This window comes from Terrapene carolina, unplaced genomic scaffold (assembly GCF_002925995.2).
Source record: "Terrapene carolina triunguis isolate 2854851 unplaced genomic scaffold, T_m_triunguis-2.0 Scaffold88, whole genome shotgun sequence".
Lineage (NCBI taxonomy): Eukaryota > Metazoa > Chordata > Testudines > Emydidae > Terrapene > Terrapene triunguis.
Genome location: NW_020664439.1, coordinates 50,691,229 through 50,710,278, shown reverse-complemented (window position 1 = coordinate 50,710,278; position 19,050 = coordinate 50,691,229). Strand labels below are relative to the sequence as shown.

The following is a 19,050-nucleotide window of genomic DNA, read 5'->3' as shown; positions in this document are numbered from 1 at the left end:
GTGTGTGTGTGTGTGTGTGTGTGTGTGTGTGTGTGTGTGTGTGTGTGGTGGTTACATCAACCTCGCTCTGTCAGTGTCTACTCACTACAATGTTGCTCCTGCCGATGTAAGTCGCCCACTATATCAACCTAATAATTCCACCGCCTCAAGAGGCGTAGCGCTTCGGTCGATGTAGTTAGGTCAACGCAGTGTCAGTGCTTCTATCAGTCTGTTCAGGCTGACAGCCCCCGCCGCCCGGGGCTGACAGTTAAATCGGTGCAAGCACTCCTGGTGAGGATGTGTGCCGCCGACAGAAGGAGCTAATGTGGACACGTGAAACCGATTTAATTACTATGGTGGCTGTACGTTGACATGACTTAATTTTGTCATGTCAACTTGCCCTGATTCTCCTTTCACTTACACTGATCTTATGCCCTGCCTCTCCATTCCGTGGTGTTACTCCATATTCACACCAGTGTGAGTGCGAGGAGAGCTGGTGCCCTGGTGCTTTGCCTCTTTCACCCATGCACAGTGAGCGTGAAGTGCTGTCAAATCTGAATGCTCCAGACACTTAGCTTTTTACACCCTTTTTGGACAGGTATAAGCCTCTACCCAAAGCACAGGAAATTAGAGAATTGGTCCACAGGTGGTGGAGAATCAGGCCCCTGGGGGCTATTTTATTATGAGTTAGCTTTGTAAGGAAACCAGGACAGGGAAAGCTGAAGCATCGTGGAAAGAACAATGACAATTTCTGAATTTTAAGCAGAACTGGGCCTGCTCAGGCGTTGGGATCTCAATTCCAGAGAGAAAGGAGAAGTGAATAGGAAATGATGTCTCTCAAACATTCCCTGCACAATGTGAGCGCATGCAGGGCTGTGCACTAGGATGGGGTGCCAAACAAATAACACATTTCCTTCCCCAAAGCACATCTCCTGCCTAGTATTATTATTATTTGCATTGTGATGGATCAGGGTCCGTTGTGTTAGCCACTGTACAAATGCAGAAAAAAGGGCAGTCTCTGACCTGGGGATTTTGCACAATCTTGTCCCCATACACCACTGTAGTATCTGAGAGCTTTCCAGCAGTGTAGTAAGCTACATGACAAACATCTGTCACATGCTTGGGTTTTTTCTCTCTTCATCTCCTACATGACAGTTTGGGTATTTTTTATTTCTTTTCTTTATATTAATATATTGTATGCACACCATACCATGGGTGTGTATTTGCAAAACACACACTGACATTCTGCTGATACAAGCTGTTCATCCAGCAACATACAAAGCAGGAAAATACACCCAAGAGGCAGTTGGTTGTACTGGGCTAAGTGGCCCCCTGCCCTGATCATAGAATCATAGAATATCAGGGTTGGAAGGGACCTCAGGAGGTATCTAGTCCAACCCCCTGCTCAAAGCAGGACCTAATCCCAACTAAATCATCCCAGTCAGGGCTTTGTCAAGCCTGACCTTAAAAACCTCTAAGGAAGGAGATTCCACCACCTCCCTAGGGAACCCATTCCAGTGCTTCACCACCCTCCTAGTGAAAAAGTTTTTCCTAATATCCAACCTAAACCTCCCCCACTGCAACTTGAGACCATTACTCCTTGTTCTGTCATCTAGTACCACTGAGAACATCCCGATGTTTCTATATTGCCATCTAGATTGCTCTGCATGGCAGAGCATCTAGAGTGTGCCGTTATTGAAAGTCGAAACATGTCATCTAAAAGTTGATTCTGTGCCTATTGGGAAGCTGCTGTTCACTGGAACGCACATTATGTGGGGTTTTACTATGGATTTTAGCCAACTATATGGAGATTACCACCTCAGGAGAGTGAGTTACTGGAAATAACTGTTTAAATATGATTGCAAACCTGTGTCATTAATTTCCAAACCTCTTGTTCTTCCCTTAGCTCTGATGGCACAATTAATCTAATCGAGGGGGAGGCTGTCCAGAGAGATGGTGAGCCGGCCAAGCTGAGTGTCAGCTTTTACTGGGGTAAGTGTGTTTGTTTAAAGGCTCATCCTGGAAGAAGTTTAAAGACATTCCCTGCATTGGGCCAAATCCTGCTCCTAGGGTCTTGCTATTGACTTCAGTAGCACCATGAATTCTGCCCAGAGCTGGGTCCTGATTCTGCTTGCACACTGGTATAGATCAGTGGAGCCCCCTAGGTGTAAAACTAATTTAAGTGAGAGGAGAGCCAGGCCCCATGGTAAGGCCCCCAGATGAAAAACGGTTCAGGATAAATGTTTCTGTTGTCACTAGGAAGTTGGACAATTATTTTATTTTAATGTAATTACGTGGCTTTTTTCCTTTTCTTTCACTTGTTATCATGCCATCAAGGCCTCTACCATCGCCGTTACATGCCCGTTTCTCCTTGTGCACAATACTGTTTCAGGAAGTATTCCCTTTGTCCACCTTTACTCTCCTTCCTCACTCCTTCCCGCTGCCTTGTTAGAGGTCTGATGGCTGCTCTGATGTCTCCTGTGTGCATGGACGGGGAAGGGAGACTATTCTTATTCACAAAAAGTAATCCGGGGAAGGCCTAGTTCTGTGCTGCCGTGCACGATGTCACTCGCCCACTGTGGGAATGAGACATGCTACCATTCTCCTTGGCACAAGGCAGTGGAGAATCAGGGTTGGCGCAAGGGATGAACCCTGTAACCTGTATTCTCACGAGTACGTCCCGCTGGACCAAGCTCCACTCCATCAGACTCATGTCAACCTGACCTAACTGAAACTCCATGTAAGTCAACCAGCTAAATTTAGATGAGTCTAATGGAGAGCAGAATTAGACATGTCAGCCAGATCCTCTATGAATAAATGGTGTTACTATAACCTACGTAGAGGGGGCTCTGGTTGGCTTGGTCACTGTCCCCGGCAGCCAGGCCTGGGCGGGGGGCAGCCTGCCACTGCCTCCTCAGCCAGGCTTCCTCGGGCAGCTGCTGCGCTGCATGGAGCAGCGACCCAGAATGGCTGGCGGCGTGAGAAGTGTCTGGTCCCACCCTGTCCGCTCCCCGACTGCCAGGGACAAGGGTAGAGCGTGCTGGGGGACAGGCACAGTGGGAGGACAGAGCCCCTCTCCCTCCCTCCCTCCCTCCCTCCCTCCCGACAGGCCAATCTGACCCTGCATTTCCCCCACACACCCCGCGTTGCCTCTGGAAACAGCATCTGTAATTACAGCAATAAGTGTCTTTGGCTGAACATCATGAAATCAGAACAGGAAAAGGGAATTACACGACATGGCTTTATACCAGCTGCGGGTCTGACCCAGTGACTCTAAGGGTGTCAGGCACCAGGTGTGCGGTGTGGTGAGGTCATGTCAGGGCCTACCAATGTGACCAGTACCCCCGATGTCTGTTCTCAGGCACAGACACACACATCTCCCATGTGTACCAAACTCCCCTTCATCCCAACATGTGTGTGGGGTTTGTTTTTTAACTGTGGATTAGCTGTTGATACTAGGCTGTATTACACATCCAGCATAACTACTACTGAGTCTTTAGTTCAAAATTCTATTGGCTTTCTTGAATCTGTCAGGTGTAACATGAACGCCCTACATAATAACGTCCTGCCCTTTCATAGGTCACACAGCAAGTCAGTAGCAAAACTGGGAAAGAACCCAGGAGTTCTGACTTCCCGTCCCTGCTCTAACTGCTTAACATACACCAAGGACAGTCAAATGTTGGTTAATCATATTTTCTAATGATGCCCCTGCTGTTTTTCTAGCCATGCCCTCTAGCCCTTACTGGGTACTCGCCACTGACTATGAAAACTACTCCATGGTGTATTCCTGCACTACTTTTATCTGGCTCTTCCACATTGAATATGCCTGGATTCTGTCAAGAACGCCACAGCTGCAGTCAGAAACTGTGGAACGTCTGAAGAACCTTCTCCGCTCCTACAAGATTGACACTGAGAAAATTAGGCCAACTGATCAAATGAATTGTCCTCCTGAGATGTAGATCCCACTGTTTAGGAGAAGAAGTCCAGGCTAGTTGTGAACTCCGTTGCTTTATTAGTGTTGATTACAACCTCTTAATTTAGAATAACAAAGTATTTTGCTAATGGTAGCTTGTAAACGCTGACTGTAATGTCTACGTGTGATAGCAGCTAAGTAGTATTGGTGCTCTGTCCGTGTAATCTCTCTCATGTACTTTGAGAAACCTGAGTAAATTATACCAAAACTCTTTCCATCCTTACTGTTCTTTCAGAGTAAAATAGGGTTTGGTTGAAAGTGAACAACTGGATGAAAAGGAGAAATTTTTGAGTGCCGATTCTGAGGTTCTGCAGCCAATACAAGTTCTCAGGAATGGATGCAGGAGGATGTAGGCCAGGGGTGGGCAAACCTTTTGTCCCGAGGGCCACATCCGGGTATGGAAATTGTATGGCGGGCCATGAATTCTCACAGAATTGGGGTTGGGGTGTGGAAGGGGGTGAGGGCTCTGGCTGGGGGTGTGGGCTCCAGGTTGGGGCCAGAAATGAGGAGATCAGGGTGCGGGAGAGGGCTCTGGGCTGCGGCGGGAGGATAAAGTGCGGGGGGGGGTGAGGGCTCCCGCTGGGGGTGCAGACTCTGGGGTGGGGCTGGGGATGAGGGGTTTGGGGTGTCAGGGTGCTCTGGATTGAGTTCGGAGGGGGATCAGGGCTGGGGCAGAGGGTTAGGGCGTGGGGAGGGATGGCTCAGGGGTGCAGGCTCCAGGCACCGTTTACCTCAAGTGGCTCCCGGAAGCAGCAGCATGTCGCTCCTACGTGGAGGCGCAGCCAGGCAACTCTGCTGCGCGCTGCCCCATCCGCAGGTACTGCCCCTGCAGCTCCCATTGGCCATGGTTCCCAGAGCTGCAAGGGCAGTGCTTGGGGCGGGGGCAGCATGCGGAGTGGAGCCCCCTGGCTGCCCCTACGCATAGGAGCCGGAGGAGGGACACGCCGCTGCTTCCGGGAGCTACACGGAGCAGCCCCCAACCCTGCTCCCCAGCTGGAGCGCCGGAGCGATGCAAGTCCCAGACCCCGCTTCCCAGCAGGAGCGCGAGGGCCGGATTAAAATGGCTGGTGGGCCGGATGCGGCCCGCGGGCTTTGCCCATCCCTGATGTAGGCTGTAGCGTACAAATATCCCTTGGGGAAAACTGTTCTCATGGCATCTGGCAGGCTTGTTTCTTCATATTTGTCTTGATGTCTGGTATGCTTGTTATCAACACACTGCTCAATCAGCTACATCTTTACTATCATCTCTCCAACAATATCCTATTGACCTAAGAGGGATTCTGTAGGGAGGCCAGAATTTGGGAGCCAAGATTCTCTACTGAGAGAACTTTTTGTCCATTGTTTACATTGGCAGCTCTATGGTGAAAGATGTTTATCTATAATATATTTTTACTTGAGGGATGTAACGGCTTTGCCAGTGTGGGCATAAGCTGCTGCGAAGGCCACAGAACTCTTCCGTGATTTCACTGGCCTTTGGATCAGGCCTCGTATGTCCAAATCTCAGAGTGCTACATACATCCCAGAGCGTCTGCACCAGTAGCCCAACCCCCCATCTGAGAATGTGCCCTCTTCTATCTGTAGCTACGTTGAAAGCAGTTTCGTAAGGGGAGAAGGGAGCAGCGTCTATCCTATGTCCTAACCTAAACTGCTCTCGGTTTCTGAGAGCTGTAAACAAGCAGGGAGAGAGAGAACATCTTCCCTCTGCTAGAGGCTGAGCAAGTGACAGGCAAATGGAGCTCTAACCCTGCCTGGTAAGTATATTGTATTTCAAGGATTTCATCTAAACGCCCTGTCAATGGAAGGCTTTCGTTCACATCCTGCTTGCTGCTTTTGTATTCATTGGGATGTAGCCGGGACATCACCGTTTCCCTGATAGATGTTCAGGAGTCATAGTTATGACTCTGCATACATAGTAACAATACAGCTCATTACAAATGAAACCAGAGTACCTGTGTTACCGCTGCACAGACTTTTCTTTTCCTTCAGACATGGGGAATTGGGGGTGCATAGTCCCTCCCCAGCATGCAGACTCTGCCTTCCCCATAATGTCACAGTGCTGACCAGTATCCGTCCATTCTGGCCCTTCCTATGTGGCTCCGCCATCATTAGCTCTACGTCTTTGTCTCCTTTGGATCCAAAAGGTGTTTTCCAAGAGAGCTGAAAGATTTACCAAGGTGGAGTTTCCTTTCTGTTTGGCCGTAAAAAGATACAAAGCCAAGTCCACAGTGACATACACTAGAAGGCCTTTTGCTAGAAGCAGGTATCTCCTATCTGATGATGTAGTGGGGTGGTATTTGGAAAAGACTTGGACTCTTCCAGCCTGTTTGGCTCAGGCTCGTTCTCCAAGTGTTGCTTCCCCAGCATCTGCTTCTGTCAATAATAATTGCAATTATATACATCGTGTTTCCTCTATAGATGCACTTTACACAAGTGGGATAAGCCTAATTCTCCCCTTTGATGATATTTTATACAGATGAGGTCACTGAGGTTAAGTGACTTGACCAAGGTCGCACTGTGACTCAGTGGTGATACCAGGCATAGACCCCACATTTCTTTGCTGACAGTCTTGTGCTCACGCTGCTAGACAACAGCTACCCCTTGTATGCCATCCTGTGCTGGGAGCAGGGGGAGTCAGGGTCACATTCTGGATCCTGGGTTAAAATTAGGGTGATCAATCCCCATCCCATTTGCCCCCCAAATGGCCATAACCTTTGCTAGTTGTCCCAGGGTGCTGCCTTCAGGAAGGAGACGACTTTCTGCAAACTGTATGTGATACAAACTGCTGCTGCAGCCTGTCCCCTGGAGGGGGAACCGCTCCTGTGAAACGGGAGCAGGGATGCTGTTTATAGCAGACAGAATGTGTCACGGGTATTGCATGCACACTTACAGCTCAGCATGTGTACGTTTACAGAGCTACCACTATGACAAGAGCGAAAAAACACTAATGTCCCAGCCAATTATCTGAATTCTGGGGAAGCTGAAGTGTCAATGAAAATTCAATACAGGTCAGATTAGTCTCCAGCAATCTTGTCTATGAAATGTTAGCACCAGCTAGTGCACTGGAAAAAGCATTGTGAGAGCCTTCATCCTTGTTGAAGATGTACAGCGGCAGCCGATGTTTGCCATCTGTTCACTACTGTACACAGGGGCTAGCGCACAGCTGCTTATGGGATATTTACAGGACATATTGGTTCCTAGGTCAAGAAACAAATGAGCGTGCTCAAGCTTGCAAGGCACTCTGTATCATCCACTCACAGTCAGTGGGAACCCAGGGCATTCAGCACTCTGCATCACTAGCTCTATAGCAAACTCTGAGGGTGGACTGCAGCCAGGCAGTGGGTGAGGATTCCATATAGCATACAGGCACCATTGAGAGAGGACCTGAGAAGGCAGCAGCTTCAGAAACCTGACACAGGAAAAGGCCAAGAAAACATTATTGTCAAAAGCAAAACTAAATGCAACCAACAAGATTTCAAGGTAATTGGGTGCTTGAGCCAACGCAGGCTGGCAGCCATCAGAATCTGTGTAGTGATCCCAAGTCCTGGCAGTGCCAGCGTAACTCATTAGCTCAGTAATTCCAACAAACCCACATATTTGTTTTGGCAAGGCTGGCAGCTGGCAGTAGTTTATTTTGTCATCTTTGCAATCAGCTACAACTGCCTAAGCTGGTACATACTCGTTGTGCGAGGATCCCTGACGGATGTGGGAGTACCTGGCAAAGCATGCTCTTGCACTGAGGCGTCCTGGTAACGCTGCAGGGAATCAGCATTGCATAAATATTTTGTCTCCAGAGGGAGGGATCTTGTAGAGATCAGAGATGCCTGCCATGTTTAATCCGTTAGCACAGGAAAGCTTTAACTCCTCCTGCCACAGCTGTCCTTAATGCAAAGTCTAGAGCCATATTCAACTGCATTTACAAACTGGAGCCCAGAACGGCTATTCAGGAAAAGGATGCCCAGTCCGTGGTGTCAGAAGAGCTGGATTCTGCTTTCACTTCTGTTACGTACCTTGGGAAAGTCACTTAATCTTTCTGTGCCTCATTTCCCCACTAGCACAAGCGAGATGATGATAATATATACCCACTTCTCAGGAGAGTTGTGAGACCATGTCCATCGCTGTTCATGGACGGTTTTGCCGTTCTCAGATGGAAGATGCTAAAGGAATGTCACTCGGTAACATACATTAAATAACTAAACAAAGGGTTCTTGCCAATTCTTTCAGGGGGCGGGAGGGGGAATGTTGGCTGGGGGCAGGTGCAGTGGTGGCAGACCCTGCATAAATTTCCCAATACAGCTCTGACCAAAGGACCTTCACACTCAGTCACCACCCTGCATAGGTCTGGGCCTTTCTGAAGGGAACAGACAACCTACCTACTGGGCTGCCTCATGTGTGACTGGCTAGCAGGGATTAGCGTGAGAGCACCCAGCTCATTTCAGATTTTACAATACACATTTGACCACAGATGTGGCAGGACAAAAGGCTGTATCCGCGTGACAAGCAGCACTGTTCCACAAGCATAATTTATAAATGCAAAACTGGAGGTAAGAAGGAGAGGAACTTGCAATGAGTGAAGTTTTGTTTAAAGTCTGTATAAGAACTTCCATACTGGGTCAGACCAATGGTCCATCTAGCCCAGCAGCCTGTCTTCCAACAGGGGCCAATGCCAGATGCTTCAGAGGGAATGAACAGAACAGGGCAATTATAGAGTGATCCATCCCCTGTCGGCCATTCCCAGCTTCTGGCAAACAGAGGTTTAGTGACACCCAGAGCATAGGGTTGCATCCCTGACCATCTTGGCTAATAGTCATTGATGAATCTATCCTTTATGAACTTGTCTAATTCTTGTTTGAATCCAGTTATAGTTTTTTTCCTTCGCAAATCTCTTGGCAATGAGTTCCACAGGCTGACTGTGCATTGTATGAAGAAATATGTCCTTGTGTTTGTTTTAAACCTGCTGCCTGTTAATTTCATTGGGAGACTCCTGGTTCAGACGTTCTGTGAAGGGGGTAAATAGCACGTCCCTATTCACTTTCTCCACACCAGCCATGATTTTAGAAACTTCTGTCATATCCCTGCTTAGGCCTCTCTTTCCTAAGATGAACAGGCCCAGTCTTATTGATCTCTCCTCATATGGGAGCTGTTCCAGCCCCCTCATCATTTTTGTTGCCCTGCTCTTTATTTTTTCCAAGTCCAATACATCATTCTGGAGCTGGGATGGGAGAACTGCACGCAGTATTCAAGGTGTGCGTGTCCCATGGATTTAGATAGTGGCAGTCTGATATTTTCTGTCTTATTCTCTATCCCTTTCCTAATGGTTCCTAACATTCTGCTTGCTTTTTGACTGCTGCTGCACATTGAGCAAATGTTTTCAGAGAACAAAGTTTACCACTTTTTCCAGCTCATTTATGAGTATGTTCAACAACACTGGCCCAATACAGATCCTTGAGGAATCCCACCTCTCACCATGGTCAAAAATAACGGTTTATTCTGACACTTTGTTTCCTATCTTTTAACCAGTTACTGATCCATGGGACGACCTTCCCTCTTATCTCATGACTGCTTATGAGCCTTTGGGGAGGCACCGTGTCAAAGACTTTCTGAAAGTCTAAGTGCACTCTATCGACTGGATCACCCTTGTCCACATGTTTTTTGACCACCTCAAAGAATTCTAGTAGATTGGTGAGGCATGATTTCCCTTTACAAAAGCCATGTTGCCTCTTTGCTAAAATATTGTGTTCATCTATGTGTCTAATAATTCTGTTCTTTACTATAGTTTCAACCAGTTTTCCTGGTACTGAAGTTAGGCTTCGTGGCCTGTAATTGCCAGGATCAACTCTGGAGCCTCTTGAAAAATTGAGTGTTACATTAGCTGGTCACCATTCCTCTGGTACAGAGGCTGATTTAAGCAATAGGTTACACACCACAGTTAGTTGTTCTGCAGTTTCATATTTGAGTTCCTTCAGAACTCTTGGGTGAATGACGTGTGTTCCTGGTGACTTTCTACTGTTTAATTTATCAGTTGGTTCCAAAACCTCCTCTAGTGACACCTCAATCTGGGCCAGTTCTTCAGATTTGTCACCTAAAAAGAATGGCTCAGCTATGTGATTCGCTCTCATATCCTCTGCAGTGAAGACCAATACAAAGAATTCATTTAGCATCTCTACAATGGCCTTATCGTCCTTGAGTGCTCTGTTAGCATCTCAATTGTTCAGTATAAGTGCAGGCAGTGCCAGGGCCAGAATAATCTTTCGTGGGCCCTGACGCCTGGACCGTGGCCTGTCTCTCACTCTGACCATGCTCAGCCCCGAGGCCCTGCCCCCACTCTGCCTCTTCCCCCTGAAACCCCGCCTGCTGTTCGTATGGGGGGGAGGGAGTGAAGGGGAGCAAGTAGAGGGTGGACCCTCAGGGGGGAGAGGCCAAGGAGGGGCGGAGACTCAGGGCAAGGCGGGGGGGGGGGCAAGGCAATGGTCTGTGCTCTGGGGTCCCTTCTGAGTGTGGGCCTGGCACCATTGGCACCATTGTAAACCCAGTACTGGACAGTGCAAAAATCCTTCACAGTAACTTCCAGATTGTGAAAGCTGCATCTAAATCCTTTGTGTAAAAGAGCCAGAGTAAGGAATGTCTGTAGGAAGAGATGTCCCTGATCATCTAGCAAGGATTCAGGAGCGCCCAAAGGGCGGCGGTGGGGGTCTGTGTGTCGTGTTATATGTAGGCAAATTCTTATATGGAATTTGAGGTCTATATAAAAGAGAGAGCCAGTGGGATGCAAATAGGAGAGTGAACTAGTTCTAATCTACAGAGGAGAAGATGGTTGAACAAGGGGGACACAGAGTGAAGTCTGCTCCCTCTGGATTTGAATTGAGTGAAGATTAAAAAAGATACTGCTGGGGCAATCTGAACCAGAGACCAGATAAACTTTATAATATACATCCCAGTGGCTAATAAAGACAGAATTATTGTTAGGGTAAGCAGCTGGTTTTGGAGATCGAGAGCACTGAATCCTCATGCAGGGATGTTAATGTCAGTTCTCCTCTCCAATTAGAGTGGCGGAATAGCCGGAGTGAATGCTGTGGGGAAGGGAGTGAATGCTGTGATGGGATGAAAAGTCTTTGCACAGCAGCCTGCAACCCACTCTGCTCACAGGGAAATGTATATTTAAAAAAATGAATGTAAGAAATGACGCTGCGATCATGTGCAATCACGACTCCTTGTATCTCATTTCTTCACTGACTGTAGCAGAGATGGAGAAGAAAAGGTTCCAGGAAGAGGTTTAGGAAAGGTTCCTAAAACAGGCTTACAAAATCCCACTTGCTGGCTCCCCTGCACTAGTGCTTTTTTTCTTTTCTTTCTTTTAGCCAATGCATAAAATATCAGCAGTTTTTTTCTCCCCTAGTTCTCATGACAATTTTGCAAAGTTGTCCTAGGAAGTACAGAGGCAGTGGTCACAAGTCACAGGTGCCATTGTGCTAAAAAAGTCTCTGTCTTATTGTTACCTCCCCACCTTCCCCAACCCTTTGTTTATTTCATCATCCTATTGTGTCATATCTCTAATCTAAATTGTGAGCTCTGACACTGGGCTTGGCTTTTTAATCCCTATATACACAGACTGAGGCCTTAGGCACATACTGTGATGTAAACAATGTAAATAAGTAATAAGCAGTAGACCAGGGCAGGGGATGGTTTGCTCAGCACTGCTCCATGCAATGTAAGTAATGGCCATTTGGTACTACAGATGCAGAAAATCTTAAATCAGGGAATCAGTGTTGTCACGCTGGGTCATGACTGTTGAGTGCCAACCTCAGGGCAGACTGTCAACAAGCAGCGCAGACCCCCCCAGACTGAGTATATGGCAGGGGTAAAAGTAACGGGGAAGACTTACCGGTATTGGGGCGGGCTCCGGCCCCCAGGACGGGTGGGGCCTCGGGCGGAAGGGGCAGGGCTGAAGGCTCAGCGTCCCCCAGCCAGCCCATCCAGCCAGTGCCTGGCCTGCACCACCCGGGGCTCCAGCGGTGATTTAAAGGGCCTGTGCCGGCCAGAGCCCCGTGCCCTTTTAAATCGCCGGCCCGGGGCAGCTGCTCCTCCTCCCCCGTTGGCGGCCGGGGGGAAGGAGGGGGCAAAAGGCGCAACGACGTTAAATCGCTGCCCGTGGCAGCATTTTAAAGTCAGCTGGGTACGGGCCGGTACCAGCGGCCAGTTTTTACTGGTATGCCGTACCAGCCTGTACCGGCTTACTTTCACCTCGCTGTATGGTCTATCATGAGATTTCACCCACCCAGTAACAAATGGGAACTCAGGAAGCACTGTAAAAGCCTTATGATGGCCCCACAGACAGTCCCCTTGGGCACTCTGGTCTATTGTACCACTCAGGCAAGCTGGATTTAGTGATAGTTGGTTGCCATTCATCAAAGATCTCAAAAGATTCACATTGCTTCCAGTCCCAAGAGACCAGTCACTTACCCTGGCTCAATTTGTACCTCAGATCTCACACCAAAGACAATCCATATAGACAGTCCTATAGTAAACTAACTAAGGATTTATTAACTAGGAAAAATAAATGAGATTCATGTATAGGTTTAAGCAGGCAGAATATCTATACAAATGAGTTACAGTCTATGGTTCCAAAAAGTGACAGAGCTGTAGTAATCTGCCAGCACTAAATGTCTTTTAGGGCTAACCCAGGTTGACCCTCGGAATCTCTGCTTTTGTTTCCTAGCTCTGGCCCTATAAGAGTCAAAAGAGATGAAACATTTTCATATCAGCTATCTTTATTTCCTTCTTCCTTAATTCATGCTGATGGGACAAGCTTTCTTGCAGGTAGCACCTTCATGGGTACCAGAGGGCCATCAACCCAGCCTTTGCATCGTGATGTTTCATAATGGCCCATTTAGTTTGGATGGTCCTTCTTGATGGGCAGGGGAACCACTTCTCCTGCCTGGGTTCTCAAGTTCAGAGCAGACATTTTTACAGTTAGAAAGCAGAATTTACATATTACCTTATAGCACAAGCTACAGACAGTATAAATGAGATTAACGCAGGCAGCAACTGACAAGCATTTTATAGGGACTAAACACATCCTTACAAGTCTAATACATATCTTGAACAATACTAACATGACAGATGAGCTAGTCTGCTTTGCAGCTATGAGTTTGTAAGTGCTCAGCTGATGCCTACAGTCTTGGCAAGAGCTGGCATCTGGTCTACCAGCGTCACAAACGTATCTTGTTCAATTTCTTGTACCTCACCAATTGCCATGGACTCTAAGCACTTTCCAGTGGTGTATTAAATGTCATGACTATCATCTGTCACGTGGTTCTTTCTCTCTCCCTCTCCCAGGGGGGCAGGGAGGATTATTGCATGTGGATTTTGATGTATTTATTTTACAAATGTTTATTATTTCTCTATGAGGTGCTACGTGCTGCTGTTCTTAGTGATGACAGGTAAGAGAGGTGTGCCTTGCACGTCAAACAGAAAGTGATGAAATTTGAGGAAGTTCTTATCACCCCAGAAAGCTGTTTTCTGCACAATCAAGCAGTACCCTAGTGATAGACAACTCCACAGGATCTAAGAGCCTCTTCAAATCTTGTGACTTTCTGTTTGATGTGCAAGGCACACTTCTCTGTTTGTAAGCCACTCTAAAGAACTAAAATAAAGCCCTGAGTACTTCCAGATCACTAAAATCAGTGACAAAACTGCTACTTCCTTTCAGCACTGTAGAGAAGAACTGCAACTACAAGGATGCATGCATGACTAGGAGAAGGCAACAGTCCCCTGATGCCAGGAAGAACAGCCCTAAACGGTGGAGAAGAGTCGAGAAATCCATCCATACAGTGATCCAGCGCTGGTGGAGACTTCTCAAAAGTGGGAGGGACATGGCCCCTGCCCGCCCCCCCCGGTTCCGGCGCCCTTGGAGTGATCCATGAGTTTGTCACCTCCTGGCTGGATTTCTGTAGCTCATTGTATCTGAAATTGAATGTGAAGACGATGTGCAAGCTCCAGCTGGTACAGAATGTGTCTGCCCGCCTTCTGCATGGCTCAGGCTGCTGTGAGCATATCAGGCCTGTGCCCTCTCTACTTGCCAGTCAGCTTCCATTGCCAGTTTAAGGCCTTGTTTCTCATTTCTGAAGCAATTAATGGATTAAGCCCCACATCCTCAGTGACCAAATTTTGATCTATGAACCACTGTGACAGCTGTGGTTTAGAAATCTTTTGCCATCACATTGCCAGTTTTAGGAAAAGTTCGAAAGATTTCCTCTTGAGAATCTTTCCACCATACGTGTCACTCTCAGTTTGAACATCCCTTTTATTCTCAAAACCCAACCCATAGGCGCCGACTCCATGGGTGCTCCGGGGCTGGAGCACCCACGGGGAAAAAATGGTGGGTGCTGAGCACCCACCGGCAGCCACCCTATCAGCACCTCCCCACAGTGCCTCCTGCCCACTGCGTGATCCCCGCCGATCAGCACCTCCCCCTCCCTCCCCGCGACTCCCGCCCGTCGCAATCAGCTGTTCACGGCATGCAGGAGGCTGGGGGGAGGAGTGAGGACACAGCACGCTCTGGGGAGCAGCGGAATGGGGTGGGAACAGGGGGGTGGCATTGAGGGAAGGGGTGGAGTGGGGGAGGGGCCTGGGGCAGACCCGGGGTCGAGTACCCCCCGGCACAATGAAAAGTCAGGGCCTGTGAGCCAACCAACTACTCCCAACCTTCCCCGCCAAAACAAAACACAAAAACATACCCCAATCGGAGGTTTGATCCCATAAAGGGAGATGTGCCACAGACTCCATGAAGTCCACCAGGGACTTCGCGATTCTATTGACGTTATTTGGAAGGCACTCGGATACTATAGTGATGGGTGGCAGCGTAAATCTCTAAAATAGATAAACGGGGGGGAAAATAGAGGTAGAACTCCACAGCCTCCCTGTACGTCTGAGCAAAGGTAATGGAGCCTCTTATAGCTGCAGTTCTGAATTTGAACTTAACGGGATACAATGATGCACAACATCCTTATTTAGTTTATCTGGATTTACTGAGCTGGTTTCAACACTATCTCTTTGGGGTTTTTCCTCCTACACAGAATCATAGAAAGGTAGAGCTGAAAGTGACCTCAAGAAGTCCTCAAGTCCAGCCCCATGCACCCAGGCAGGTCCAACTAAACCTGGACCAGCCCTGACAAGTATATGTCCAACCTGTTCTTAAAAACCCCAGTGATGGGGATTCCACAACCTCCCTTGGAAGCCTCTTCCAGAGCTTAACTACCCTTACAGTTAGAAAGTTTTTCCTAATAACTAACTTCAATCTCCCTTGCTGCAGATTAATCCCATTATTTCTTGTCCTATCTTCAGTGGACATGGAGAACAATCAATCACTGTCCTCTTTATAACAGCCCTTAACATATCTGAGGAGAGTTATCAGGTCTCCCCTCAGTCTGCTTTTCTCAAAGCTAAACATGCCCAGTTCTTTTAACCTTGCCTCGTAAGTCAGATTTTCTAAACCTTTGATCATTTTTGTTGCTCTCCTCTGGACTCTCTCCAGTTTGTCCACATCTTTCCTAAAGTGTTGCACCCAGAACTGGACACAGGCCTCAGCGGCCTGAGTAGAGCAGGGCCATTACCTCCTGTGTCTTACATACTCCGCTCCTGCTACGCTTTATTTCTTTGACAAATACACTTAATTGCCAAGCAATATCTCCCTCTACTGTGTCACAGTAACATAGCAAGCTACCCATCCCGAGTCTTCATTTATTCACTCTAATTTAAGGTTTCGCGTGCCAGTAATACATTTTAGCATTTTTAGAAGGTCTCTTTCTGTAAGTCTATAATATATAACCAAACTATTGTTGTATGTAAAGTAAATAAGGATTTTAAAATGTTTAAGAAGCTTCCTTTAAAATTAAATTAAAATGCAGAGCCCCCCGGACTGGTGGCCAGGACCCGGGCAGCGTGAGTGCCACTGCAAATCAGCTCACGTGCCGCCTTCGGGTGAGGGTGAGATTCCCCCTTGTGCAGTAGGCTAGGACAAGGCCTGGGTACCTCTTCAGTCCCACATAGTGCTCTCTTACTCTGTAAGAAGTCCCACTGATTACAGTGTATAAATAATGATATTGGAACCACTCGCAGAGGTAAGCACTACTCAGTGTAAGTGAGGGGGGCAGAATCAGGCTCTTGAAAAGCCTCATAAGCTATAGTAGTGCAAAGTAATATCCTTCTCCTTCCTCTACAGACACCTGTCCTAGATATTCTCTGAACTGTATTCTCAGGGAGCAGCAACTATAGCTCCCGTTGAAGCCAAGGACAATTACAACCGTGTTGCTTCTACAGAATGTGGACGAGTTTGCAATTGAGTAAATATAACATTTTATTTTATGGTAACCCCCCATGCCCAGTGTTTAGAACAGGGGTGGGCAAACTTTTTGGCCTAAGGGCCACATCTGTGAATAGAAATTGTATGGCGGGCCATGAATGCTAAAAAAAATTGGGGTTGGGGTGCAGCAGGGAGTGAAGGCGCCGGCTGGGGGTGTGGGCTCTGTGGTGGGGCTGGGGATGAGAAGTTCATGCTGCAGGAGGGGGCTCCGGGCTGGAGCAGAGGAGTAGGGTGCGGGGGGAGTGAGGGCTCTGGCTGGGGGTGCGGGATGAGGAGTTTAGAGTGTAAGAGGGTGCTCCGGGCTGGGACCGAGGGGTTCGGAGGGCGGGAGGGGGATCAGGGCTGGAGAAGGGGGTTGTGGAGCGGGATGGGGTGCAGGCTCTGGCTGGGGATGCGGGCTCTGGGGCAGGCCTGGGGATGCCAGGTTTGGAGCTTGAATTTCATCTGCCATTTTGTTGCCCCGTCACCACGTTTTGAGAGATCCTTTTGTAGCTCTTCGCAGTCTGACTGGGACTTAACTATCTTGAGTAGTTTTGTCTCATCTCCAAATTTTGCCACCTCACTATTTACCCCTTTTTCCAGATCATTTATGAATATGTTGGATAGGACTGGGCCCAGTACAGACCCCTGGAGGACACCACTATTTACCGCTCTCCATTCTGAAAACTGACCATTTATTCCTAGCCTTTATTTCCTATCTTTTAACCAGGGCTGGCTCCAGGGTTTTGGCCGCCCCAAGCAGCCAAAAAAAACAACAAAAAAAGCCACGATCGCGATCTGCGGCGGCAATTTGGCGGGAGGTCCTTCGCTCCGAGGCGGAGTGAGGGACCGTCCGCCGAATTGCCGCCGAATACCTGGACGTGCCGCCCCTCTCCGGAGCGGCCGCCACAAGCCCCTGCTTGACAAGCTGGTGCCTGGAGCCGGCCCTGCTTTTAACCAGTTACCAATCCATAAGAGGACCTTCCCTCTTATCCCATGACAGCTAACTTTGCTTAAGAGCCTTTGGTGAGGGGCGTTGTCAAAGGCTCTCTGAAAATCTAAGTACATTATAGTCACTGGATCCCCCTTGTCCACATGCTTGTTGGATCCCTCAAAGAATTCTAGTAGATTGGTGAGGCACGATTTCCCTTTACAAAAACCATTGTGACTCTTCCCCAACAAATTATGATTATCTATGTGTCTGACAATTTTGTTCTTTATTATCGTTTCAACCAGTTTGCCTGGTTCTGAAGTCAGGCTTACCGGCCTGTAATTGCTAGGATCACCTCTGAAGCCCTTTTTAAAAACTAGTGTAACATTAGCTTTCCTCCAGTCATTTGGTACAGAAGCTAATTTAAATGATAGGTTACAGACTACAGTTAGTAGTCCTGCAATTTCACATTTGAGTTCCTTCAGAACTCTTGGGTGAAATCCATCTGGTCCTGGTGACTTACGACTGTTCAGTTCATCAATTTGTTCCAAAACCTCCTCTATTGACACCTCAATCTGGGACAGTTCCTTAGATTGTCACTTAAAAAGATTAGCTCGGGTTTGGGAATCTCCTTCCCATCTTCAGCTGTGAAGACCGATGCAAAGAATTCATTTAGTTTCTCCTTAATGGCATTATCGTCCTTGAGTGCTCCTTTAGCATCTTGATTGTCCAGTGGCCCCACTGTTTGCTTAGCAGGCTTCCTGATTCTGATGTACTTAAAAAAATTAATTGATATTACTTTTTGAGTCTTTGGCTAGCTATTCTTCAAATTCTTTTTTGGCCTTCCTAATTATATTTTTACACTTCATTTGCCAGAGTTTATGCTCCTTTCTATTTTCCTCACTAGGATTTAACTTCCACTTTTTAAGGGATGTCTTTTTGCCTCTCACTGTTTCTTTTACTTTGTTGTTTAACCACAGTGGCACTTTTTTGGTTCTCTTACTATGTTTTTTAATTTGGGGTATACATTGAAGTTGAGCCTCTATTATGGTGTCTTTAAAAAGTTTCCAAGCAGCTTGCAGAGATTTCACTTTTGGTGCTGTACCTTTTAATTTCTGTTTGACTAACCTCCTCATTTTTGTGTAGTTCCCCTTTCTGAAATTAAATGCTACAGTGGTGGGCTAATGTGGTGTTTTTCCTCGCCACAGGGATGTTAAATTTAATTATATTATGGTCACTATTACCAAGCAGTCCAGCTATATTCACTTCTTGGATCTGATCCTGTGCTCCACTTAGGACTAAATCAAGAATTGCCTCTCCTCTTGTGGCTTCCAGGAGTAGCTGCTCCAAGAAGTAGTCATTTAAGGTGTCAAGAAATTTTATCTCTGCATCCCGTCCTGAGGTGACATGTACCCAAGTCAATATGGGGATAGTTGAAATCCCGCATTATTACTGAGTTTATTTTAATAGCCTCTCTAATCTCCCTGAGCATTTCACAGTAACTATCACCATCCTGGTCAGGTGGTCGATAACACTGGTCTACAATTTTTGAGAAGTTGTCTGCTTCAGAGATAAAATGTGTTATTTATTATGTATTTTGATGTGCTGAATTCAAATATGACAATTAAAACAACTGATTGGCTACTGTTTCTAAGATATTTAAGTTTTTACATTTTATGTCTATGTATATTGTGTAGATAGTAGAGTTTTAATCATAAATTGTAAACCTAGGTCTTTTCATGTGTTTATGGTTGCTTTACATGATAATATTTCACCTGTCCTGTTTATGTAACACTTTAAAAATCAGCAAAAGGGTTATATAAATAAAAT

General features: G+C 47.2%; 1 protein-coding gene across 1 annotated transcript in view; it reads left to right on the top strand.

Moving 5' to 3' along the window:
* Positions 1-4,165, top strand: part of APOD (apolipoprotein D) — a 9,387-nt gene extending 5,222 nt beyond the window's left edge. The window contains exons 4-5 of the mRNA XM_024213004.2: positions 1,886-1,971; positions 3,703-4,165. Coding sequence (XP_024068772.1) covers positions 1,886-1,971; positions 3,703-3,938 — 322 coding nt within the window. The 3' untranslated portion in view covers positions 3,939-4,165. The remainder of the gene's footprint in view (positions 1-1,885; positions 1,972-3,702) is intronic.
* The last annotated feature ends 14,885 nt before the right edge of the window (positions 4,166-19,050 follow it).